This window comes from Paroedura picta, chromosome 11 (assembly GCF_049243985.1).
Source record: "Paroedura picta isolate Pp20150507F chromosome 11, Ppicta_v3.0, whole genome shotgun sequence".
NCBI classification, from domain to species: domain Eukaryota; kingdom Metazoa; phylum Chordata; class Lepidosauria; order Squamata; family Gekkonidae; genus Paroedura; species Paroedura picta.
The window spans coordinates 24,538,213-24,564,731 of NC_135379.1; the positions used below are offsets into that span (position 1 = coordinate 24,538,213).

Genomic DNA, 26,519 nt, shown 5'->3' on the forward strand with positions numbered 1-26,519 from the left:
TATATTTTGTTAAACATTTATGGGGTGATATGACCATATACAGTCATGTTGACCCCCCCTACCAAAATGGTCAATAGTGGGCCTGAAAGAGACGAGAAGGAGAGGGGCCCTAGGTAGGCATGTTTCCCAACCATATTCTGCATGATCGCACCACTTCTGGGGTTTCTTTGAGTCTGAAGAATTTCAGGGGGTTCTCAATGGTAAAAAAGTTCAGAAAGGCTGGCTTAGCTGATGCTAACCAATCCAAACTCTTGGAATAACCTGTCAATCAAGGCTTTCTGGCTCTGTAGAAAATTAAGCCTCCACAGCCTTTTATCTGTTTATACAGCACTTCTAACCTTTTAAAAGTACAGTCCGTCACATGTGGCATCTCTGCAAAACAGTAAATAGAAAATTGGAATGATTTTGAACTCTTACAGACTTTTTTAGAAAAGATAAATATTTCTAGTTTAGCCAACTATGTTATTGTTTGGAAATGTAATTGGATAGGGTTTGTTGCTTATTAAAATTGTGTGTATATTTGAAAAAATCACTAGTTGGGGTCTGGGGTCGCATTATTAGTTACTAGTCTGAATTACAATGAAGTTGTTAAAAATTCCAGTGGGGCATGTTGTTAATAATTGACAGTCCTTTAAATTGCTTTCTCTATGATGGAAAATAGGAAAATCACTAAATAAGCATAGCAGGACTTTTGAATACCTAAAGGAAGTGAGTGTGCTCACAAGAGTTTGAAATGTTAATTTTGGTTTGGGCAGATTTCCTTTCATATTATCTACCTAATAAAGTGCTAATGGAGCATGCATGATAGCATTGTTGTTGCTGACATTTGCACCTCTGTTTTTCTCAGGCCAGTTGTGGCTAATAATAACAGCAAAGTACTGCAGATGTTATGTCTTCAGGTGTGTAAGCCATGCATGATTTCTTAATGCCTGAGATAGGAGGGAAGAAAAATAATATCATAGTGAGCAGTGCATGTAACTTTAGCTGAACAAAGACTCATTACAGTTTTGTGCACTGTTGGTTTCTTTCTTCTTCAGTTTCTCATACAGTGTCATCCTAAGTAAAGTTACATTTAACTCTACCACCATGTCAACTGCACTGGCTACCAATTTGCTTCTGGGCCCAATTTAAAGTGCTGGCCTCGGGCCCCCATACTTATTGAATCATGTCTCCAAGTATGCTCCCATGCATCAGCTGTACTCATTCTACTCCATAGAAGGATGGGCGGACTGGAACTATAATGTTTGGAGAGGCTGATTCTGTGAAGGTTTAAGGGGGTGGCAAGTTACAGTGGATGAACGATAGGGCTGTGAGTGTCCTGCATAGTGCAGGGGGTTGGACTAGATGACCCATGAGGTACCTTCCAACTCTATGATTCTTTGATTCTATGATTTTATGCAAACTCGCAACAGCCTTTGAAAACATCACAGGGTGGTTGTTATGAAAATAAAGTGGAGGAGAGGAGAGTGATATAAGCTGCTTTGGGTCTCTATTGGGGCCTAAATGAAGGAAACAGACAAATGTGAACAGCTGTAGCAGTTTTTTAGTTTCCTGATATGAGCAGTCCAACATGTTCTGCTCCTTTCTTCCTACATAAGTATGTAAAGCTATTGAAATCAGCCATCAAGGAGAAAGGTCAGCCATGAGTTTTCTGTACAGCAAGGGGCCAAAGAAGAAAGAAAAATTAAACCTTCCAAATATCGTGTCAGTCAGCTATAGCTAGGGCTGCCAAAGGGGAAAAAAGAGGATATATAACAGTGGAGGCCTAAGAATGCTTCTTGGGGTGTAAGCCCCATGGAATAAAGTGGGGCTTACTTCTGAATAGCCCTGTAGGATTTCTTTGATACTTACCTAGGAGATCCCCAGCGTTCTTTTTTCTTGTTTGTTTAAATCTATCTAAATTAATGCACTCCAGATTACTGCTACATAGTTTTAAAATCTATGAGTAGAAAGCTGCAATTCAATCCACATTTGAGTTATTTTCTGGAAGAACGAGGACAGAATCACCTGCAATACCCCACCCCCTACCCCACGCTCCTAGGCAGGGTTTTATTTTGTGGTAGACAATCTTACATTTAAATGTATAAATCTCCCCTCCTCCATTTCATTTTGGAAAATAGATCCTCATGCATCAAACAAACAATCATTGGTTTTGTTGGCATTCTTTCAGAGATTGAAAGAACTTCCTTATAGACTCCATCCAGTTCTAAAGGTCAGGCAGCACATTCCTTTATCAGGTTGCTGATAAGATGAAAGCCAGTGATGCGGACTGACAAGGAGTTAACTAAAGCTGCATGTCAGGCTCCAGCTAATGTACCCTTTAGAAACAGAATATACACATTTCAGCCCTGCACTTAGATAACCAAACGGTGGATTTGCAGTCTGTGCTTTTCTTTGAAAGGAGTGAGATTCACAGCAAAATCATGCTGTGGGTTGATTTGCTGTGGCCCCCCAGGTTTCTTCAAATGAAGCATGAGGTCCTGTTGGCTGCAGCAAAAACAGAGCATCGTCAGAGGATAGCAGCTGGGCTCCGTCTCACCTTCAGCCTTCTTGTGGCTGACCCACTCACCTAAGGTGACCAGATTGTAACATTGGTAAAGCGGGACACCATTGACTTGTTCTTGATTAAAAATTTGGTCTATATGGAGCAACAAAAAGTTTCATAGAACGCAAAAATAGTATTGTAATATATATATATATATATATATATATATATATATATATATATATATATATATATATATATATATATATATATATATATATATATATATATATATATATATATATATATATATATATATATATATATATATATATATATATATATATATATATATATATATATATATATATATTAATTTCAACATAAGTACAATTTGTGGGACAATCTGGTCACCTTACACTCACCCTCCCTGGGGGCAGCAGGAGATTAGCAAGAAGCAAAACACATGGCCTTTGTCAGTGTTTTTAGAAAACATAAGCAAAGTCATATATATTTTTGCTATGTAACACCTTGAGGTTTTCCTACCCAGACCTTAAGTGTGAAAATCTTTATGAGTATCTCAGGGTTCCTGAGAAAAAAATGAGTGCATCTTGCGACATATTTGGAAGTGGTGCTTTTATTGAGGTATAAGATGATTGTTGACTCTGCTTCCCATGTACTGTTCAGCATAAGAATTGTTCACTGGCTGCATTCTTAAATTCATACTTCTTAATGATTAGCTCTGGGGGAATTATTTAGTCTTTTGCTTGACAACCTTTCTGGATAAATATCAGGCTGTGTCAGAGCAGATAATGTCAGAGCAACAGTTGGGCAAGTATCCCTCCTCCCTCTCTCCCCACAAATTGCATAATTGTTTGCAGCATGGTAATATAATTGGAAACAAATTGCTCTTCCGGAAAACAGCATGGATTTTCTCCAAGAATCAAAAGCCGAGGAAGGAGTAATGTTTGGCTGTTTGTGATCTCTGTTCTGTCCCAGTTGTCTGTCTTCTGTCCCCCCCATAATCTATTTGTGGACATCATGCTGAAAAACTGTGAACTATGTTACAACTCATGCTTTGTCATTCATTCATTGAATTGCTGTAGCATTATGGCTGTGGGCAACCTGCTAGCTGCCACCTCAGTCTGCAGTACGGAGGTGATAACGGTCACCTACTCTGAAGGGTTGTTGTACAGAACATTATGAGTGTGGAATACTTTCAACCCTCTAAAATACTATGCACATGCTAAGCAATGTTCTTTGAATCAGGTTGGTCACCAGTCTTTCCTATTTAGCTTTGAATGTAATGCCATTTTGCTAACAGACTGGTTAGTTTATGGGCATAGGATTGAATGACAATACAGACATGCGGAGGTACTGTCAAGAAAGCTGAGTCTGGTTAAATAGGCAGAGGGAATAGAAGAAATTGGTCTACACAGAAATGCTGCCAATTCTGAATCCTTGTTTTAGTACCTCGACATCCTTAGGTCTTGTTTAGAATATCCTATGTGGGGGCTAAAATCCTTACCTTTCTCCTGCCCCCCCTGTGGTCTTTCTTTTACAGCAGCACTTTAAACTACTTGGGCCCATCTCAGTTTAACTTTCTTGTGAGGAAGGCATCATACTTTGATCTTTTCCTCACACGAATTTCGGCCTGTCCCAGCACTTATCCAGTTGCGGGACAAGTTTCTGCTTCTGGATGATGTCAGCGCTGGCTGGGGCAGCCCCAGGCCTGATACAGTGCAGGCTCTCAGTCAGGCCACTACAAGGAAATGCGGCTGGGTTCCCTTGCCTTTGGCCAGCTAAGGGCCTGCGTTGCACCAGGCCTGAGACTGGCCTGGGCCAGCGCTGACATCGTCCAGCAGTGGAAATTAGCACCAAGATGAGACGTGTGCTGGGACAGGCCGAATTCTGTGTGTGGAAAAGGTCCCTCTTACCGCTGCCTCGCCTCATTGTTGAGCCATGATTATGGGGAGGGGTAGGCTAGCACCTGTTGCATTTTTCATACAATGGGCTTTTTTGCTAGTCTTGTATATAGTTTTTGACAGTTTTTGACACTTGGCTCTGGAGCACTTCCCAGCTAGATTTACACAATACTTCAGTTATTCATAAGATGCATAGTGAACATCCTGTAGAAAGGTTTTCAGTGCATATATATTAAGATGAACATTTTGATTATTTTGCAAATTGGGATTATTTTGCTCCTTCAGAAATCACATACATATACACACACACCTTCTTCACTGATGTAGGGAACCCAAACCAGCAGCCAGAAAGTAAGGTATTTGACTAGCAGTGTAATACTATGCATAATTATTGGCTGGGCCGTTAAAACCTGTAGGTCAGCTGAGTTGACAAACTGAAAATAATCCACCCCATCTTTGAACAATGCTGGAGATCCCCTGGACCTTCTTCTCACACATTCTGATTGCATAGTGTCTGGCACAATGGGAGTATTGACTTCTGTTTAATTGTTTAATTCATCTGAGTCTTTTAGATATGATAATTTAGTTAATCTACAGTAAACATTTACATCCTTACTTTAGGCTTACATCTGTGGCAGGCTTTCTGCTTAGTGTCTCTGAAAAGTAAACTGAAAATTATTTTTTTAAAAACCCCACAGTGGTTTGAATAAGGAAAATCCCCAGAGAGCCAGAATCTAGCAACTCGCATCGTTCTTTGTGTTGAGACAATAGAGTGCAATCTTAAGACCAAATCAAAGGAAAGTTGAAAGGTGTTGGGCCATCAATTCCTTTGGAAGCTACCCATTGCAAGTGCTTTTCAGCACTGCCTTTTGTTTCTTTATACGTGCAAAATAATTGGGGGGAGGGAAGAAAAATTATGTAAGTGGCCCATGCGAATCTGGCCTAATGCTACTTCAGCATTTCACACAACCCTTTTCAGATGCTCTTACGTATGTATGCTGAAGGCACATTGGAGAGTGCAGTTTTGCCTACCTGGTCCTTCTGCCAGCCTCAGCATGTTTAATGGAAAATGCAGGGATGGATCCAGACTAGGTTTACTGCTTATGGGAGGTATAATTTCTTCCAGTTCCCCCTTCCTGCTGCAGACTGTGAACAGTAATCCAACAATAGGGAGGAGGGAGGTATTCCATCACCCTGTTTCCCTCTTTCCCCAACCCATGTCCGCCCTCTACTTTGAGGACAAGACCTGCCTTCTTACTCCTTGACTGTCTCCAGGCAGGCCTTAAAAAGGAGTCTATGGAACATTCTCAGCTTCCCATCCCCACTCATAAGATGGTGACCAGGGACAGTTGCTTGAGGCCCCCTACTGCTGCCTGAGAGGTCCGGGGGCGGGGGGGAACACGAGAGGTGTGGGAGGAAGCCCATCACCACCATAGCAGGATTGTTGGGTTCCTCAAATGAGATAAGCATGAGGATGGGGCACCTTTGTCCTCAGATAGCGATACCATAAGGAATTAATTTAAACTGAGGTAACTGGCAAGTAACGCTGTTCTAAATTGAGATATGGAGAGATTTGGCTTTTGCTTTGATGCATACAGGTTGTTATTTTCCAAGTTGGTTGCCTGCAGTGTGAGAATGCAGCGCTTCTTCAGAGGCCTAAATATGAGCTTAAGTGACTAGCTTAATATTGTCTCAAATGACAATTATTGCAAAGGATGACGTTAATCTTATACTTCTGGAGAGGCTGTTAAAAGAAAGGTTGCAAATGGTCTGTAATTTCATAGACAAGCTGATACATCCTCTTAGTAGGTGTTAATTTGCTTTCTTAAGTAATTACTAGGTTTTTTTTGGGGGGGGGAAATCTTTCCATGAAATTACAGAGCAGTAAATTTGCACATTAAACTTACTCATGTTGTGAGGTCTTCTTGGCAATGCTACTCAAAATCAGGATGTTACACTGTAATCCTCTTTTTTTTTTACAATTTTTAATTTTATTTGACTATAGTCATATTAGTAAGAATATACAAACTAACAACAATAAAGAAATACAGAAAATTAGAAATAACTTTGTAATAAACAAGTGAATGAGGTAGGAGATCCACCTCCTTCTATCTATGTTTTCCCTTACACTATATTTTATTTACCTAACCTCCTCTATTGTTCTTCATATTCCTCCGCAGGTCTTCTATTTACCAAACTTATACATTTGACCATCTTTGATCGTTTGGGTACTTTGTCAAACTACTGGGGGATTGATGAGTTCTCCTTCACTTTCCAGTTCTTCGCCCATACCAACCTTGCTGCTGTTGTGGCATAGAAGAAGAAAGTTCTTGCTGTTTTTGGCAAGGCTACTGTAATCCTCTCCTGATAGATCAAAACGGCTAGCCAGGCTCGTCTGTCTGAAAAGAACAAGAGCCATTGCCTTGCAGAGGAAGACTTTCTCACTGCAGAGACACAGAGCCACACATTTCTTTTATTTGGCTTTAAACAGGCCACAACTTTATTCAACATTTAACTGAGCGTTGGATAGCATGGGGAATTAGGAACCAGCCCTCTTGTGGCTCACGACCCACAAGGCAGCCATAGATTAATCCTGCAGGTATGCATGGGGCCCTCCGGCATCCCGCCGGGCTCCCCGTGCCCCCAATGACCTGCTGGATGTTACAGGGAGGTGACCAAATTATGAAACCCGTTGAGGCGTGAACCTCTGCCAGGTTCCGAATCACCCGGAAATGCGGATCTGGATTCAGGGGCATCCTCCATGAGTGATGGCTACCTAGCTCCGCTTACCCACGGCCTCTTATGGAGGTCCCCCCACTAGAACATACCAGCACACATGCTGGGATTAAACAATGGTTCCTCCCCATGCCCAAAAACTGCAAGTTGTGACGATACATTTATTTAAACCAATATTTCCTTTAAAAAAAATAATTAACAAATCACCCCGGTAACAACAATGTTTTAACAACACGCAACCATAAAGAACAGGGAGGGAGGGTGGGCAACTCCTTCAGCAGGGAAGAGGGAAAGAGAGGCCTATGCCTTTCTGCCTCCTCCCTATAGGGGGTGTCAGGAGGAAGCTGGGAGGAGCTGATTCGCTCCCTTACCTCCCAGCCCACCAATCAGCACTGCTGCCACCCGCAGGAGCTTATGGGACTTGTAGTCCCCTTCCCTGTATGCTCTTTAGGTGACTGCTTCCCCGCAGCGGCAAATTGCACCCACTGCCCTTAGCAGTGACTCAGGAAAGTGCATGCCCTGCCACAAATTTTGTTAGTCTTTAAGGTGCTACCGGACTCTTGCTCTTTTCGATCTTATCCTGATCTATTGTAGTCAGTGTTCTTAGGCCATAGAAATTCTGCATAGGATGACAGTGTTAGGTACTTAACAATTACTTTCAAACTTCAACCTTACAATTATCAAAGTGATTTCTTTTTCACAGTAGGCTGTTACCCAGCTACTATGATTCATCTCAGGAGAGTGAACTGAGTTGTCAGGTCCATCTTTTGTACCTCAGATACAGATCTGCACTGTTAGATACTTAGATCTTGATTAAGAGCTACAGTTCCTCCTACGCTAGATGATTTTCTGTGTAAAATCTCTGCAGCTGAATCTTCAGTGTGTTAGTTACTATGATGGCAGAAAGTGTAATCAAGTTGCAGCTGATTTATGGTGACTGTAGGGTGCTGGAGAAGACTCTTGCGGGTCCCTTGGACAGCAAGGCGAACAAACCAGTCAGCCCTAGAGGAGATCAGCCCTGACTGCTCCTTAGAAGGCCAGATCCTGAAGGTGAAACTCAAATACTTTGGCCACCTCATGAGAAGGAAGGACTCCCTGGAGAAGAGCCTAATGCTGGGAGCGATTGAGGGCAAAAGAAGAAGGGGACGACAGAGAATGAGGTGGCTGGATGGAGTCACTGAAGCAGTCGGTGCGAGCTTAAATGGACTCCGGGGAATGGTAGAGGACAGGAAGTCCTGGAGGATCATTGTCCATGGGATCGCGATGGGTCGGACATGAATTCACACCTAACAACAACAACAACAAGGGTTTTCAAGGCAAGAAACATTCAGCAATGGTTGCCATATATTTGTATTATTCTCATTGCATCCTCTACAAATATTAGGCAATACACAGACTGGGTTTAGACCCACTCATGAGTCGTGGGTTTTCTCAATTCCAGCACATGTAGTACCTTATTAGGATTGGAACTATGGTGCACATAGAGAAAGGTCTTCAACTTCCCTGCCCTGTGTCATTTTCCCAGCCTGAACTAGTTACAGGCCAAAACCATGTGCCCCTTGGGATAATTGTGGATTTTCCCCAACAGACCAAGTAACTATGTGAAGTGTTTTTAACTGTTGGTTTTTATTCTCCTGGGTTTTAGAAATATTTCCATTGATTTTGTGAGTTACTACATTTTTTAACGGAGAGGTAACTAATAAATATTATAGATAAATAAATGTGACTACCAGGATCGGATCACTGCTGCCATCCAGCTGAATTGTTGTCAGCAGCAGGTGAGTTTGTTGTGATCACCTTGGCAATAAATTTCAGATGCCAAGACTGGAGTGGGTCCACCCAATAAGGGGGAGTTCCCTTGAACCACCCAAAAGGCTATATTGGGGATCATGGGATCTGATTGGACAATAGCCATGTGGGATTAGGACTGCAGTAACATGGAATTGGGTGAGGCTGAATTTAAAAGCTGGTTGGATCCAACGCAATGGCTGATGATTGGTAAACGACTTCCCCAGTTGCCAGGTGGGGCTGTGGCCTTCCAAGAAACTTTCACAAGGCATTGATACAGAAAGGTGGCTTAACTTTTTGCTTTCCAGGTTCCTGTGCATGGGGCAAGGGCCATGTTTATTGCAAACCCAACAGCAATTCAGATGTAGAGTATAACTTTTATACTCACAATAAACCATGATATGCTCAGCCCAGCTGCACATAGAAAGACAGCAGTAGATCATTCACAAGGGTACAACTTTTGTCTTACTGAAAGTAAAATAGATGGATTCTGTATGCATGAAGGTGCCAATGAAGGTCTTCTGCCATTCTTGCCAGTTTACATGACTGAAAGGGATGAGCTTGGTCTCTGAGTTTTTGATATGGTCCTGTGTCATTCAGTGGTATGGACATGTTCTAGTGTTGCCAGGTATAGATTAGGAAATACCTGGAGATTTGGGGATAGATCTGGGAGTGGGTGAGATTTGGTGCAGGGAAGGACCTCAGTGGAACATAATGCTATAGAGCAGGGGTAGTCAACCTGTGGTCCTCCAGATGTTCATGGACTACCATTCCCATGAGCCCCTGCCAGCATTTGTAGTCCATGAACATCTGGAGGACCACAGGTTGACTACCCCTGCTATAGAGTTTACCCTCCAAAGCAGCCATTTTCTCCAGGGGAACTGATCTCTGTCACCTGGAGGTGAGCTATAATTCCAGAAGGTCCCCAGGTCCCACCTGGGGCCTGCAATCCCTAATGTGCTCATAGGACTTTCATAGTCTTTCTTGGTACCCTGCAGAATGTACAGATGTTTTCCCTAATGTAAATAGCTGTCAGTTTCTTTACACACAATTTCCTTGTCTGTTTTATGCAAATAGTTTCAAGGAGTTTCGAACAAATCCTCCCATAATCCTTTTGCATTTTCTTCTTACGCTGGGTCAATATTCAGTCTCAAATATGAAACCTATTGTCTTGTGGCATCCAGTCTGCTTGCTATAAATATTTGTTTGATTCCTATGGTTAACAAAGAAGGAACAACTTGGAAAAATCTCATGGGCAAGATGCCATGTTCTGTTGGGAGAGTTTTTGAAAACAGTATAGTCATGACAATTAGAACAATTTTTGTGGCAATGTACTTATGTAAATTAGGATCCGTTCTCATGACCCGCTCTGCTCATGCCAACCACAGCTCCAAGGCAGCCTTTCTTGACTTCCAGGCATGGGACTGATGGAAAAGGAAGAAGAGGGTCACCACTGACCACCAAAAAGTCTATGCTAGGGATCTTAAGACCTGCATGAACCAATGCAAAGTGTGATGGGGGTTGTAAGAAGGAGAGAAATGGAGCAAGACTGAGCAGACGCTGTATCCAGCCCATAGATATTATGCACTGATGTATGAATACAGTCGGAATTTCACCGGCTGCTGCTTGAGTAGTTTCTCCAGCACTCACAGCAGCCTGCCAAAAAGCCACGTTGCACTAAATTCTGTATATGCCATCACTCAGAAACCAGCAATTGCTATGCTCAGATTGATGTGTAAGAATGGCCGTGAAAACAGATCCTTGTGTGCTACTCTGAGCCCATTGGAGGGGTTTAACAAATAAAGCCTTTTTAAAAACTATGGGAGACAGGCTCCACCAGACATTTTTAATTGTATGTGAAAATGTTCTCTAGTCCTGTGGCTTACAAGGCCTACTATGCACATCAGAATGGATGTTGAATATTTTTAATGATGTAGGCTTTGGGTTTCCCCCCTAATTACTAAGCTAGTTAGCCATTATGCATATTTTAAAGTTAGGGAATAACTTGGCCTTGGCCGTTCCCTAGATGTATTCTTGTCATCTTGGGAAATTGAGAAGTCTGCCCCTCTAGTTTGTGTCTAAGGAGCAGAATCATTAATTAAATGCAGCTTTTATAACATATTGGCAAATCACAAAGGTATTCTTTTCCCTTGCAACCATGCCGAAGCAGAATGAGCCATTTTGCAGAAATCTGAGATTGCTACCCTGAGCAAGTTGTCTGCATGTTTATGGAGCTGAAAATGGAAATAGCCTGAGAAATGTTACCCAGTGAGTTAAATTTCATCTAGAACATTTCTCAGGATACTAAATTAGAACACATTTTGTTGAATGCCTTGAGGCATCAAAACTTACTTGGCCAAGTAAAATCATAAGGGCTTGAGTATGCCAACAGCCTGTCCCTTGATCATGTCCTTCGTCTCACTGCTGAGTGGGGACTTCAGCTAAAGGTAGACTGATCTACTCCTGTGGCTGTTTCTTTCATGGCCTTGTCCCAGTCTTGCTTGATTTAGCTGACTTTCCAAGAATTGGATTGTATCAGGCATGCCTCAATACTAGCAAGATTTGTCCAAACAGTGCCTTTGTATAAATATTCTTTCATGATTGTCATCAACCTTTGTCACCAATAGGCATTAGATCTAGTTTCAAATCCTGGTTTGGCACCTACCAAGAAACTTTCATTTTATACATTTATATACGTCCAGTATTTTCACAGTTTATTTAATGAACGGAAAGGGAACATGTTGGACTGTCTGGTTCATAACAGGACAGCTGGCAACATAATATGTAATACCACTTTAAAACACCACATAATACCTTTTGTTAGAGGACTAGTCGAATGACACCTAACAGTGTACAGGCATTTGAGAACTTTCTGTATCATTTGATTGGCCCTATTAAAAAGGACTTTGTGGACTGTGTTCTGGGTTTATGAGGTATGGAAAGGCCTGCCTTGGAATTAATGGCCTGGCCATGCTCATGGTGCGTTTATTTTAAATCAAGAAAAAAAGTGTTTATATGAACTTCTCCATTGGTGTTTCACCTATTTCTTAAGCGGTGATTTATTGGTTGACCTAACCACTAAAATAAGTTAATGACCATCAAAGAGACCATGTAGAATACACTATGTGTAATTGTATAACTTTATATTTCGACTATTTTAGGACATTTTACAGGGTACACTGCTTAGTTAATGGATAACTTTGCTTAACTATGTGCACCAGGAAAGTTACAGTATGTTAAAAATATGGGTGGTGGAAAGTGCTGTCAAGTCGCACCTGACTTAGGGCGACCCCCATGAAGTTTTCAAGGCAACAGACAATCATAGCTGGTTTGCCATTACTTACCTCTGCAAAGCAACCCTGGACGTCTTTGGTTGCCTCCCATCTAAATACTAATCAGTGCTGACCCTGTTGAGTTTCTGAGATCTGATGAGATGGGGCTAGCCCAGCCTTCCAGGTTTGGGCATTAAGCATGTTAACTAGAAGCAAGTCACCCATCACATAAATCACGTAAAGGTAAAGGTATCCCCTGTGCAAGCACCGGGTCATATCTGACCCTTGGGGTGACGCCCTTCATCGTTTTCATGGCAGACTCAATACAGGGTGGCTTGACAGTGCCTTCCCCAGTCATGACCGTTCCCCCCCCCCCCCAGCAAGCTGGGTACTCATTTTACCGACCTCGGAAGCGACCTCGGAAGGATGGAAGGCTGAGTCAACCTTGAGCCGGCTGCTGGGATCAAACTCCCAGCCTCACGGTCAGAGCTGCCTTACCACCCTGCACCACAAGAGGCTCTTAAATCACTTACATTTCAGTAAACTAAAGAACCATGAGCATAGTTTTTTATTTACACCAGCCTCTTTTGTTTGCCTTTAAAACTTTTGATTTCATTTCCATCAGCGCCCCCCACCCCCAGGCGTAGCTGGAATGGAGAAACTTTTCCTTCCTTTTCCAGTGCCTGGCCCTTGTGTCTGTGTCTATTTGTCCTTGTCCTCCAAGGCACAGGGTCTGGGCTAAAAGCTAAAGCCAGTTGTTGCTAGGTACAGTAATGTATTTTTCATAACAGGAAAGGAAATGTCTTTGCTTGTTTGTAGTGAGTACACATTCAGAACTTAATGTACAAACAAAGCTCAGGTAAAGAGCATACCAAACAAGTATGCAAAATGATCCAGGTGATACAGCATCACTCCCATCAGTGAAACTAATGGCCCCCTATTTCAAATTCATATATATGGTATATGATATATGCAATACCTACCCCAAATAAATCAATTTTATTGAGCTCATGGATCAGATTGGAAACTGAATCGATAAATATGGAGGCCAGAATTGCTCTAGCCTCAATCTATCTTTGGCTCAAAGTCTATCGGGCCACCAATGAACAGTTGCCCCTACTCCTCTATGACAATTTCAAATCTAAATGGTTGCTTGCTATGGAAGAAAAAAATGGGAAGCCTGGGCTTTTCTCCCTTATTCCTACTATATTCAGCATAGCCCAAGTGAAACTCATGGTTAAAAAAAAGAAAAAAGAGGATAGAGAGTGCCAGGCAGACCATCTGAGCTCCCCAAATTTCCTCCCGGCTCTAGATATATTCAAACCCCAGTGGATTATTTTTCCTGGCTGGAAATTAAAAAGAGGGCCTTCACAGTAGTGAGGGGTGATGTCCTCCCACCCTGCTTGTACGGTGACTTGACATGACCACCTCTGCCCCTGTTCCTGCTGCCACAGTGCTGCTGCTACTTCTTCCGCTACCCCTTTCGCCACTTGGACTCAGATTGGGGCCTCTGCTGCCACCCCTGCTGCCACTCCCCTGGTGGGTTGACCACGTGGCCACCCCCCGTGCTGAGGGAGCCTATCAAGGCAGTCAGCCAAGCACACTCAGGGCCTCAATGAAAAGAGAGCCAGCCAGGCAGGGAGGAGAAGGTTACACTTGCCATCAGTTGCGCCTCTTGCAGCTCTGGCCCCTGCCTCTTGTATGTGCAGAGTGCCTTTTTGTAGTGTAGGATGAAATAAGGTTGAGGAGAATGCCAAGGGCAGTGCCTCGGGGGGTGAGCAAGCTGCCTTTTCTCTATGCAGAAACAAGAAGGTGATTAGTTCATATGAATTATGTTCATGGATGGTTAGCTCCTTTTAACCACACAGTTTAAGTAAAGCCATTTATCTGGTCTACTATTGGGACGAAAAGAGACATATATTCTGAAGCAGGCTATTCTGTTGGGGATCTGCCATCCTGTTCTGCACATAACCAAGAAGGCATTTTTTAAGGTTTCCATTTCCTGTGCTTGATCTTTCGGATTAGTTTCTTGTGCATCTTGCTCGAGCAGTAGATGTGCCCTGTGTTGGAGAGATAAAAGTTCCTCTTTATCTTTGTGACAGTAGCACACATTGCACCCCAAATTGCCCTGCAGACAAACTGGCCCATCCCCATCCAGGAAACAGCCTTATATTCTAGCTTATTAACTAGGGCCTGGTAAGAAAATTGACATCAGCGCCGAGCTAGAAAAGTGTAGCAGACTCACCTCTCATTTCCAGATTGCCACTGTCCATACATTTGCCCTGTCTCTTCGGGCCTAGTCTGCACCAATGTCTAGAGTAAAAGAATAAGAAAATTGGTAATAGCAGCTCCTTCCTATTCCTGTCGCTGCTTGCTCATTCACAGTGGGCTGACCAAGAAGCTCCATGGGTTGGCAGGTGGCCCCCTCTTGGGGTCGGGGCCTTGACAAGTGCCTAGTGTGTTAACCCTTCATGCCAGCCTTGAGTTAATGTACTCAGAAAAGAGGTTTTCTGGCTGTCAGTATCGGGAAAGCAAGCAGATCCATCTTGCTCCTTTGGATAGAATGTGGAGGGAATATGCAAGTTCAAGAATAAATCAGACTCATTGTCATCGCAAGCGCACCAGACTCATTTGTGATGTTTGAATGCAGCTTGAAAGAGATGTAACTGCTGTTTCTGGTTCATTTCCGGAGACTCAGCTGATAACCTATATTGTGAAGTCAAATACAAACTTCTTTTATGGGACTAACAGCTGGAATGCTGTTGCCGCCAAGTACTGTGTCAACCTTCAAATGACTTCATTGCTAGTAAGTCCTATTTCCTGTTTGTTTACCTTCCCATCAACTGCAACTTGTTGCACCAGGAATAAAACCTTCTCTGGACTTTTGTTTGCTGAGTTAATAAAAGTCTTGTCCGATATGCAGTTTATATGCTAAGTGGAAAAGGATTGTTTCCTAAGATTCCTTTTCAGAGTTATTTGTACAAAAAACTTGGGATGTATTTGTTCCTGCTGTTGTTGGGAATGTGTTTCATGCTTGTGTCTAAACCTTAGGGACATGGATAATAAACCAAATGAAAATCCATGCATGAGTGCATGACAGCCATCTTTGCATGCTGACTTCTGGCCATCTCATCCCAATACGTGGTGGTTGTATGCATTCTGACACAGAGTTCAGCCTGGGTGAACTTTTAAGATTTTGATTCACAATATGGGTGGGATCCTGGGTACCCCAATTAGATGCTTATGACTAACTCTGTCATCTGAGATGACTGGGGTTCATCCTGAATTGCCTTTTTCCTCCTGCTCCTGCTTTTTTAAAAGCCTGTAGGCAATTTTGTACAGCAGGGGTAGTCAACCTGTGGTCCTCCAGATGTCCATGAACTACAATTCCCATGAGCCCCTGCCAGCAAACACTGGCAAACGCTGGCAGGGGCTCATGGGAATTGTAGTCCATGGACATCTGGAGGACCACAGGTTGACTACCCCTGCTGTACAGTGAGCATTAGCATTAGGAAGGTTTGACATGACTGCAAAATAGCAGTGCTTGGGATGGATTCTTTACAGTACTCATCATGTAAATAGAACCCAGCTGAGCTGCTACGAGGGGGGAATGCCATGCAGAATCAAAATACTACGGGGGCTTTTCTGTGGCCAAAAGCTCTACATGCAGAAATAAAAAAACAATGTCTTTTGGGGCAGACTTTTGCAAGGCTTCCTGCCATGCATAATACACCCAGGTGGGCATGTACCCTACTATACTTTCCAGAAGAAGAAGAAGAGTTGGTTCTTATATGCCACTTTTCTCTACCCGAAGGAGGCTCAAAGCGGCTTACAGTCGCCTTCCCTTTCCTCTCCCCACAACAGACACCCTGTGAGGTGGTTGAGGCTGAGAGAACCCTGATATCACTGCTCAGTCAGAACAGCTTTATCAGTCCTATGGCGAGCCCAAGGTCACCCAGGTGACTACATGTGGCGGAGTGCAGAATCGAACCCGGCATGCCAGATTAGAAGTCCGTACTCCTAACCACTACACCAAACTGGCTCTAGTAGTAGTCCGGTAAAGTGGCTTAATGCAGACAACTGAGTAACCAAACTGGCTCTCAACCATATACTTGGACAGTCACACCACTTCTGGGGTTTCTTGAAGCCTGGAGAAAGTTTCAGGGGTTTCTCAAGGGTAAAAAAGTTGAGAAAGGCTGCTATAGATTCATGGTAACAGCAAGCAAAGTGAATTGTTTTATTATGATATTTGGTCTCTCTAAGGTTGATTTGGGGAGGTGGAATCTTTGTCTGGGGCCCACAGTGGCTCTCAGTAGCCCTGCTCTCTTTGATTTGTTCAGTTTCCTTATTTTTTTTATTGTATATGTAGTCCAATTCATGAATGCATGATTTGAATCTATGATTTAGCACCGCCAAATGAATATGGTAGTGTTTGACACTTACTTCATAGTATGATTGCTTTATGGTATCAAACGATAGCAGCGTCACTCACATGCACACTGTTTGCTGAATGGGCAATGGAACCAGTGTTGTGAATTTCCCCACGAATAAGAACAAAGCTAACAATACAGTGCTGGTCATGCAAGTCAATGTTCCAGCTTTTACGAGTGAAGAGGAACTGTTTGCCCTGTTCATTTTAGCTGCTGGGTAGATGACACTTGACAGGGACCTGGATTGCCTGGCCATAATTCCAGCCTTGATTCCACATATAAGAAGTTTATATCTGAAAAGGATTCACCCATAGTGGAAAATGTATTTTATTAGACCATTTCTTGGATGCCATAATGTCAGGAACTTTCTGTGGTGTTGTAACTAGTCTACTTAATCTGTCTGTCTGGCATTGAATAATGCTCATCATGTGTACCTTGCAAGCTATTGGCAATTCTTGATGTCTGCCAAGAAATCATATTTGAAGTTCACCTGGTCCAGCTTTCAACAGAACTTAGAATATACTTGGCTTGCTGAGCCAAAATTTGCTCAGGCACCTGCATTTTGAAACGTTTAAGGTGTTCTCTACAATTATCTTTGCACAACAGTTTTCCCCTTGTCAAATATTTACATTGTCAACAAGGGACCCTCTGCTCTATGCATATCTGCTCTGGACATGGATATTATACTGTATTTATCTTACTCAAACATTTAACTGGTTAGACATTAAGCTAATTTAAACAGGCCTTTCTCTGGGCTGTGTGGAGTCAGTGAAAGTTCTCATCTATGCAGCAGCCAGCTACACCGGCTTACCATTTTGCTCTGTTCTTGAAGCTTGGCTTCCATAGCTCTGTACAGGTCAAATTTAACCTGGGCAGACAAGTTTGAATAAATGGCTGTGCTGTGCAACCACACCTAATTTCCCTCAAAATGGAAGCTTGAAAACAGAAAACATATGCAGGATGGCATTATGTGGGGCTTCTGCTAAAATACAGGGATAAAGCTGTCCAAAGATGTCAACAGTGCAAAAAGAGGAAGGATATGAACATGATGTGCATATACTGTAAGACCTGCATTTAGGCTGATCCTGCATTGGGGAGGGGGTTGAACTAGATGGCCTGTATGGCTCTTTCCAACTCTAGGATTCAATGAGTGGTCATTTTTGATGCTCTTTGGGCAAGAGACTATCATTGGTCCATTGTACCTTCTTCCCCTTCATTGGAACTACAAAGGTATGCATTATATCTGCAATCCTTATAATTATGTAGGTCATTAGTTTATGCCCCCCCTGAAGGTGGGATACAGAGACGGCTAGTTGTTTCAGGACTGAGATGAGATTTGAACCAGCGATATTAAAGTTGTTTTCACAAGAATTGTGTTCCCCTTGAAGTAAACCTCTTTTAAAATATATATTTGAAGGTTCTAGGACGCAAGCCAGAACTTCAGAAAGGCGATGATAATGATGATGAAGCCGCTGATATCACCAACAGGAGAAGTGCTAAACTGTACATGGTAAGAATGGAATCCTCTTTTTCCCCAGGGCTGTGTTATAGGTAATATACGAACAGTGCAAAGTTAATTTATTAAGCAGAGTTGCATCCTTTTAGATCCATTGAAATCAATGGGTTTAGAGGGTGTTACTCTCCTTAGGATGACGGTGTAAATCTGCTGCTCAGTGAGTGACAACTGAGGTTTATGCTTGAAGCCAGGAGACATAAATGGGGAAAAAATAGACTAGAAGCGGTTAGGCTTGTTGCAGAAAAAGACGGGCAGCTTGATCCAATAAGACACTGCTTTGAATCCGGCTTAGATTTCCATGAGTTGATTTTTGCTGATTATTTCCTCCTGCTTCAGCCTAAATACATCCCAAACTGCTGCTACTGAGGGATGGGGAGAGGAATTGGAGATCTCTTGCAGGAGGGGGGGGGGGTTTGGTGGAAATTGCCCCATCTCATACTTTCAGAATTCTGTGTGGAATCTGAGCCACTGCTCTGAATTAGTACATCTTAGAATTAGGCTTTAGAGCCCTTTTGCTGTTCCATTCTGCCATTGGGGTGATGCTTGGGGCTCTTATGACTCTGACATAGAACAGCCACCCTTTAATCCCAGTAGTGACGCAGATGTGTAGTTACACTCCGGTCCAATATAAAAACAAAAATTTTAAAGGGAAACTATTTAGGGGGGGCACATAAAGGAGTAATTTGCTAGGTCTTGTGGTATTCTTTTTCTGTCCTGATGTTGCCAAAGAGAACAGTATCTTTGTTCTGCAACATCAAAGCAAAATCCTCTCAAAGTTTAAAGACATGTATACTTGTGGGCATTCATGGGTAAAGTTTTGAAGGACAATACTTAATCATATCATTTTCCCATTGAACAACAGCACTGTTTTTCTGTAGGAAAGCAATATGAAATAAATGTCTTTCAGGGAATTTTTTTTCCATTTTTTAATAAAGTTCTGTAAATTTTAAAGGAACAAGCATTTTTCTTGCTCAGAAATCTAATGCCCTCTTTCTGAAGTTCTTCCTTCCTTAATGGAAGACAACTCAACCAAACTCAGAGGCCTAATAGCACCATGAAATAATAAGAAAGTAGACTTGGGGGAATGTCCATTCCTTGGACAGCACTGTAGCTGCAAAGATTGCTGCAAAACCATGATGTACATCAGAGAATCTTTAAAAACTTGCTATTTTGGGGGAGGCCAGATGCAATCTGAAAGCTATATTCTAAACATTAGAGCATATATGTTCAGCAGTGCTACATGATCCATGCGGTTTAAGCTAATCTATGATGGCAAGGCCATTTTTATATACATTTTATATAAATGTGGACTATATATCTGCCCTTCAATATAAGGGAGGGATATTGCAGAGGGTCCTTGTTTTCTGTGAGTTGATTCATCTCATTTAAATGGGGACAGTCCATCTGAAAAGCTTCATTTATTTGGCTTTAGTTTTGCCATCTCTGGGTTCAGTTTTTATGACATCTGACACTGTGTTGAGAACTGAGAAAAGATCAGTCTATTCTACTGTGATAAAGGAAGCCAGCGCAATCTTGAAGCATAATAGCACAGCTCCCTCTTGTGGTGAGAAAATAGGATGTTTCGTATACTTTCCCAAAGTGTCTGGTAGGGACAACAAAGCCTTAGCTTATTGTGTATTTGTGTGTGACAAAAACAGTTTTAAATGAAGGGGATCACATTAGAATGCACATACTCAGACATAATAAAGCTAAAACAGTACAGCGTCCTTCAGCTGGAAACTGTTACTTGACACAGAGTGATTTAAAAGTGGAATTTGTTGCCAGAGGATGTAGCAATGGCCACAGGAACAAACAGCTCTAAAAGGGGATGAAATAAATTCATGGAGAATCTAGCCATGGTGTCTGAGGGGAACCTCCACATTCAGAGACACTAATCCTCTGAGCCCCAGAGCCAGGGGGCAACATGAGGGGAAGGGCTTGGCCTCTATGCCCTGTTGCTGGTCATCCAGAGAACTGGTTGGCCACTGTCTGAGACAGGACTGGATGGGCCATGGGTCTGATCCAGGAGAACTCTTCTTATGTTCTTATGAAAAAATCTGTTTAATTAGTATCTTCAGCAAGTATTTGTCAAGGCATTTGTTTTCTCTTTCTGAACTGTTAGATGCTGGTAACATCAAGTAAGTATACTAAATTACTATCAGTTGAGATTGCCTCTCTGAGACCAATTATGCATGGGAGAAAAAGGCCAGGCTGGTGCTCGAATGGCAACAAGGCTAATCCCTGCTTATACATGATGTTGCTGCCACTCTTTCTCCCTCCTTGGCCCTGCTCAGATTAGGACCTCCGATGCCCCATGGCAAGGAAATGTGGATAGTTTCCGACTTCTCTTTTTCACCATGGGCACCACTGGCAGCCAGGCCAGGCTAGGCACGTATGCAAAGGATGCCCCAACAGGGACAGAAAACACCCCACTGTATCATAATCCAAACAAGGTTACTTAAATGCTGGATCTGGAGTTTTGCGCTGGTGTAAACATGAACTTCTTGTATTGTTAGGTTTCCGATGCCAGTGGATCAATGAAGGTGTCAGTTGTGGCAGAAGAAAACCCCTTCTCAAGGACGATGCTTTTGTCTCAAGAGTGTTTTATCCTGGATCATGGTGTAGCAAGAAAGATATTCGTATGGAAAGGTAGGTAGCAAATCTCTTAGCTTCTCTTCTTTAGATTTAGAAGAGAATTAATAGCAGTTTCTTTGTGCAGAGCCAGAGTTCCATGTGGAGCACCTGTAAGAACTCTGTTCCCTTCATTGGTGGACTCAACCTGGGTATTCGAAAGAATCATCCTGCACTGTCATTGATTCCCAATAAGCAGGGAAGTTGTTACAAGCAAGAGAGCTTTGTATAGGTATTTCAGCTTCTGTTCCCAGTCACTGGATCAGGGCCAGTGCGTTGAGCATGGCAGGGTAGGACTGGGAAACCCTTGCCCAGATTTTCATTGTGCCATAAAGGTCACTCCCCTTAAGGGCTGGGCTTGTATTAGACTGTGCCTGAGCCATCATGCGATCAAACCCCTTTTGATACATTTCCGTTCTTTGCGATTTGCCTGATTCTAGACCGACTCAGTGGCTCCCTGTGTGGGAAATGAAGTTCGTTGCTAATTATTACCGCCATTGTAATACTGTAGAGTTTTAGAGTTATTTTATGGGGAGGTTGTTTTATACGATTGATATTGTTGTTTTATTGTTATGGATTGGATCTGTATTTTACATGCTTGTAAACCGCTGCAAGCCAGTTCACTGAGAGCAGCAGTCATACAAATCCAAATAATAAATAAATAAATAATGCTGGGACACCTCCTGTCTGCCAAACCAACTTCATAAGGCTGCTATGAGGATAAAACCGGGTTGGGGAGATTTGCATCGCCCTGAGTTCCCATTCCTCTGTATTTTGTATTTCATGATGGGCACTGATACTGAAGGATGGTGACTTGCCACCAAGTGAGTTTATGGCTAGGCAATGACACCTCAGTCTCCTGGGTCTGAGTCGCTTTGGCCAGAAATATGGCTTTCAGTATAATTTAATTGAATATTGTATTTCTATCCTGCCCTTCCCCAAAGGGCTCAACTTGAGTCACAGAATAAACAATACTGTGGTTACTGTAAAGGAGAGAAGACAGGCTTTATGAGAGAATTTATTTCTCAGATGGAAATTAACCGAAGGGACTTAGCTAGAGAGACCCACTAGAATACTGATCTTCCTCTACTCTATGCCTCAACCACAGGCCTGGCAGAATAGCTCTGTCTCACTGTTCAAGGTATACAACAAGGAATCGTTCAGGATTTTAGTTCCTCCATTCTCTGCAATCAGTAAGAACTGGCTGAAAAAAACTCACAGTATAGGGGACTAACTGTATTGGTTTAATTCAAGCTGCTATTGCACATGTCCAAAGCAAATACAATTGTCAGTATCACTGAAAATCCCAAATTCGACAGTTTTAACGTACATGAGTTTTTGAAACTCTGGCACGAAACCTTCTCAGGGTGCAAACTACTGAGCTATGGCCCAGAATACAACACGGTGTCCTGGGTCTTTCAATATATATATACTAGAAATTAAGCCCGCTGCAGGGTAAATCGCGCCTGCCAATTGGGCCCTCCGAGTGTCAGTCCGGGGGAAGGGCCCTATGGGCACCCTTCCTCATCACGGACAGGGCCCGCCGCCATGGCCCTTAACGAATTATTTAATCCGGGGAGCAGGTTAAAGATATTTAGTTACAAGTCTGTAAGTTTGCCTGATTTTCCAGTACCGTAACCCTCGCTGCTCTTTTATTTTAATTAGGTAAGGATGCTAATCCAAATGAGAGAAAAGCAGCCATGAAATCTGCTGAGGAATTCTTACAGCAAATGAATTATCCTGCCAACACCCAGGTATGCCTTTAGGAGGAGAAGACTCTTGTTGCATTTGGAAAGACAGGCAAACTTTGTGGCTGAAGGACATGCAGGGAGCTCTCCTGCTGTATTGTGCCTGATTTTGTAAGTTATGAGTGTAAGCTAGGAAGCCCCAGGTAAAAACTCAGCCTAGTCCTGATTTCAAAAGGTGACCTTTGACAACTTACTATTTTCTCAATCCTTTCTAAAAAGGGGTTATCTTATTTCACAACTAAGCTCAAAAAGGGAGAGGTGCCCTGCTAGCATAGCTAGTATTTGTCTACTTAAAAGAGTCCTCTTCGTTATTTGTATAAATTAATACCACCAGACTGACTTGCTTATAGATGATAACACTAAGTCTTTCCCCAGATGGCACGATCCAGAACTGTGGTTAGATGGAAGCATCAGCAGTAGGCCCAGTTTCTTTCTCTTTTATATGCTGGAAAAATCAGAGACTGGACCAGCCAGTAGTTCCTTCGCTTTCTTGTAGATTGCCATATCTTTTTAACTTTAAGAACTCTTAGGCTCTTAGGCTTCCTAACTTTCTGCTTATATTGTCTTTTCAGATTCAGGTTCTTCCAGAAGGAGGTGAAACACCAATCTTCAAGCAGTTCTTTCGAGACTGGAAAGATAAAGATCAAAGTGATGGCTTTGGGAAAGTGTATGTCACAGAGAAAGTGGCAAGAATTGAGCAGATTGAGTTTGATGCGACCAAGTTACATGAGTCTCCACAGATGGCAGCCCAGCACAACATGGTGGATGATGGCTCAGGAAAAGTGGAGGTATATGTGTTTTTCTTGCTTTCATTCTACCCAGTTTTTCATATATATATGCACATATGCAGGTGGAGGATATATATATATATAGCCTAGCCCAGTATAACCTACAGGTTTGTGAAGGTAATATAGAAAGAGGGGAGACTAGTTTACATCACCAGTACATTCTTTGGGAAAAGGGAACGATAAAAATTTAATGCAGAAATGCATGCAGCAGCATGGTTTTCAGAATGCGTCCCAGATCATGGACGCACACGGTATGTAGAGTGCACCGATCCAAAAACTGAGTTCCAGACACTGAATTCAAGGCACTCAGTTCAAGACAGGGTTCTCTGAAAACTGGAGGCCCGTCGGACCTATAAAATACTAAGCATAAGATATAACTTTTATTTGCCTGAGTATATGCTTTGACCAGTGTAACATTAGGAAGCAGGATAGCTTTTCCTGATGAAAAGCCTCGTACCCTTCCCACATCACATGCGATAGAACTGGGGGTCCTGAGTCCATGGTGCGAATAGAGAATTCCCTGCCCCCAGGTCCTGTTGCCCAATGACAATTCAAGCATAGAAACTAGATTTTCTGGGGCTTCCTTTGTAATTTCCTGTATAAAAGCTGATAAAAAAATATAACGTAAAAATATATGTAGCAGAGTTTGCTGAATTCCCTGCTTTCATTTTTAAAAAAAAGCTGCCATGGGGAACACCCATTTCAGCTGTGTTGTAATATCAGCCATCAGAGGAGGGATACATCTGTCAATCTTCCTTCAATTCACAGCCTCATTGTGTGCAGCTTCTTTGCCCCTGCTGGCCACATAAGCCCCGCAGCCTTTTCATCTGGCCAGCAGAGCTTCCTTCTCCCTCTTATGCCCCTGAGGAAGCTGCCAGGGCCCCACCATTAATCTTTAAGGTGCATTAAGGCTCTTTGTTGGTTTTGCTGTGACGGACTATTACAGCTAGCTGCCCTTTTGATATTTGTCAGCTTATCAAACATTTTGAAAACATGAAACCTTATATTTTCTTCTGCCCTAGATTTGGCGTGTTGAAAGCAATGGCAGAATCCCCATAGAACCCGAGACCTATGGGCAATTTTATGGTGGTGACTGCTACATCATACTGTATACCTATCCCAAAGGACAGATCATCTACACGTGGTATGTTCAGGTGAAGCTGTGCTGACCTTCATTACCCCAGTGCAATTCCAGTCACTACTCTGAAAGCCCACATCCTGCAGTGCAGACCTGAGGAGAGGAGGGTTTTTCAGGAGACCTTGGCAGTGACGGGAACAGAAGAGAAGATTGCAGAGCTCTTAACTCATCAATCCAGAATCTCCCTGGCTTTTCTCTGCTCCATCTCTCTCTTACTAATGTTGGCCCCAGCTAGGTACTTCTAACATGTCAATAGCATCCCTGAGCCTTAGTTTCTGTAGAGTGCCCTTTTCTGTTGAGTTAGGGCAAAGCTTTATGAAACCCTAATGCAGATTTCTGTCCTCTCCCTAGGCAAGGGGCAAAGGCAACTAAAGATGAGCTGACAGCCTCAGCATTCTTGACTGTTCAGCTCGATCGATCGCTTATGGGACGGGCTGTTCAGGTTGGTGCCTTCCTAATGATCTTGAAAATGTTGCCAGCACATACAGGAAGCAGCTTTGAGAGCTCAACCACTCTATCAGATTGCTAGATTTGCTGTATTTTTTTTGAGGGGGGAAGAGGAGTAAAAAAGAGACTGAATTTATCATCAGTTTCTTCTACCATTATTGCCTACCAGTGAATGTGCATGCTTCTGTGTTCATGTTCCCCTTCCAAAGAATGCCTAGTCTAATGAAGAAGGAAGTAGCAAGTTTGGAAAAGGGGGAGAGAACTCATCCTCAGGGGTTCAGTGATTCCCCCTGGCCCCAGGAAGAGTTTAGAAGGCCTTGAAAGTGAGATAATAGGCCTGTAGTTCAGGGGTCACAGTTTTGTCGAAGAAGGTGCAGGGAAGGCTGGATCTTTATCAGGATTGAGTCCCAACAAAGCGGAGTCATTTTGGCCACATCTGTTTCTGGGTTGGTTGATTCCACCAGAGTCCCATCCGATGCCGAGCAGCAACAGAATGAAGTTGTTGGCAAAGGATTATAGATTTAAGAAAGTGTAGAGCAGGGGTAGTCAACCTGCGGTCCTCCAGCAAATGGTGGCAGGGGTTCATGGGAATTATAGTCCATGAACATCTGGAGGACCACAGGTTAACTACCTCTGGTGTAGAGGAAGAAGCAAGTGGCAATTTGAGTCATGTAAATGCCCAAAATGCCTGGTATTTACCGTATTTGCAGGCGTATAAGACGACCCCCCAACATTTCCACTCAAAATATAGTTTGATACATTACATTACAGTACTATGGGCCACTATGGGCAGCTATGTCCATCCCAACTGAAGTGCACCCGGCGTATAGGACGACCCCCCCACTTGGAGGCATGTTTTTCAGGGGGGAAAAGTAGTCTTATACGCCAGCAAATACTGTATATTTCCAGCAGATTTCAATAGACGCTTCCCTTGCCCAGTTTATTTTTCGAGTACATTTCCCTTAACTGGATGTTTTAGTTTATATAGTTGTATGGCTTATTCCTTGACTAAGAACTACCCTGCCATTTGTTATACTTCAAGAAGGCGTGCATAACTGTTGATACACTGAAAGGATTTGAGAATCCTAGGGATGCAGCCATCTGCCAAACACAGAGGTCATCCTAACCCGCTGAAGGTGCAGCCATCATTTCTATCACAAGATGGCGCTGCAGCCTACGAGACAATAAAAAGTAGTCTCTCTGAGATGTGTTTTTAACTATTGATGACTGCAAATAGTTGCACACCAGGTTTCCTTGGATTTTTACCTTGAAAACTGGCAGCACCTGCCCAGAATTGCCAATCTCTTGCACACAAAATTCATGGCATGTGAAACTGGGATCTTTTGGCCTTATCTGATTGCACCTGCATATCCAGCGGAGAGAAGGTAAGCCTCAGTTAAGTCCCTTGAGGAATGTCAGGCAGAGAAGAGAGGGCCCTGTTTCAATCTTGCCTGAAAAAGGATTACACTCTGATTCTTCAAAGATCTTGATGTTTCTCTTGCTCTTCAAAATTATGACAACTCTGTATTGTAACAATGCTCTATAGATGTGAATAAGAGGCTCTTCAGTGTGGAGGGTTCTTGTGAAATCTCAGGCCAGGGTCACACATGCAGAG

The 26,519-nt window shown here is 42.7% G+C and overlaps 1 protein-coding gene across 1 annotated transcript in view; it reads left to right on the top strand.

Annotated features, from left to right (window-relative positions):
- The window catches only part of SCIN (scinderin), a 56,671-nt gene that overhangs the window by 18,936 nt on the left and 11,216 nt on the right, over positions 1 to 26,519 (top strand). Inside the window, exons 5-10 of the mRNA XM_077304490.1 lie at positions 18,054 to 18,146; positions 20,669 to 20,801; positions 22,449 to 22,537; positions 23,104 to 23,319; positions 24,342 to 24,463; positions 24,809 to 24,899. Coding sequence (XP_077160605.1) covers positions 18,054 to 18,146; positions 20,669 to 20,801; positions 22,449 to 22,537; positions 23,104 to 23,319; positions 24,342 to 24,463; positions 24,809 to 24,899 — 744 coding nt within the window. The remainder of the gene's footprint in view (positions 1 to 18,053; positions 18,147 to 20,668; positions 20,802 to 22,448; positions 22,538 to 23,103; positions 23,320 to 24,341; positions 24,464 to 24,808; positions 24,900 to 26,519) is intronic.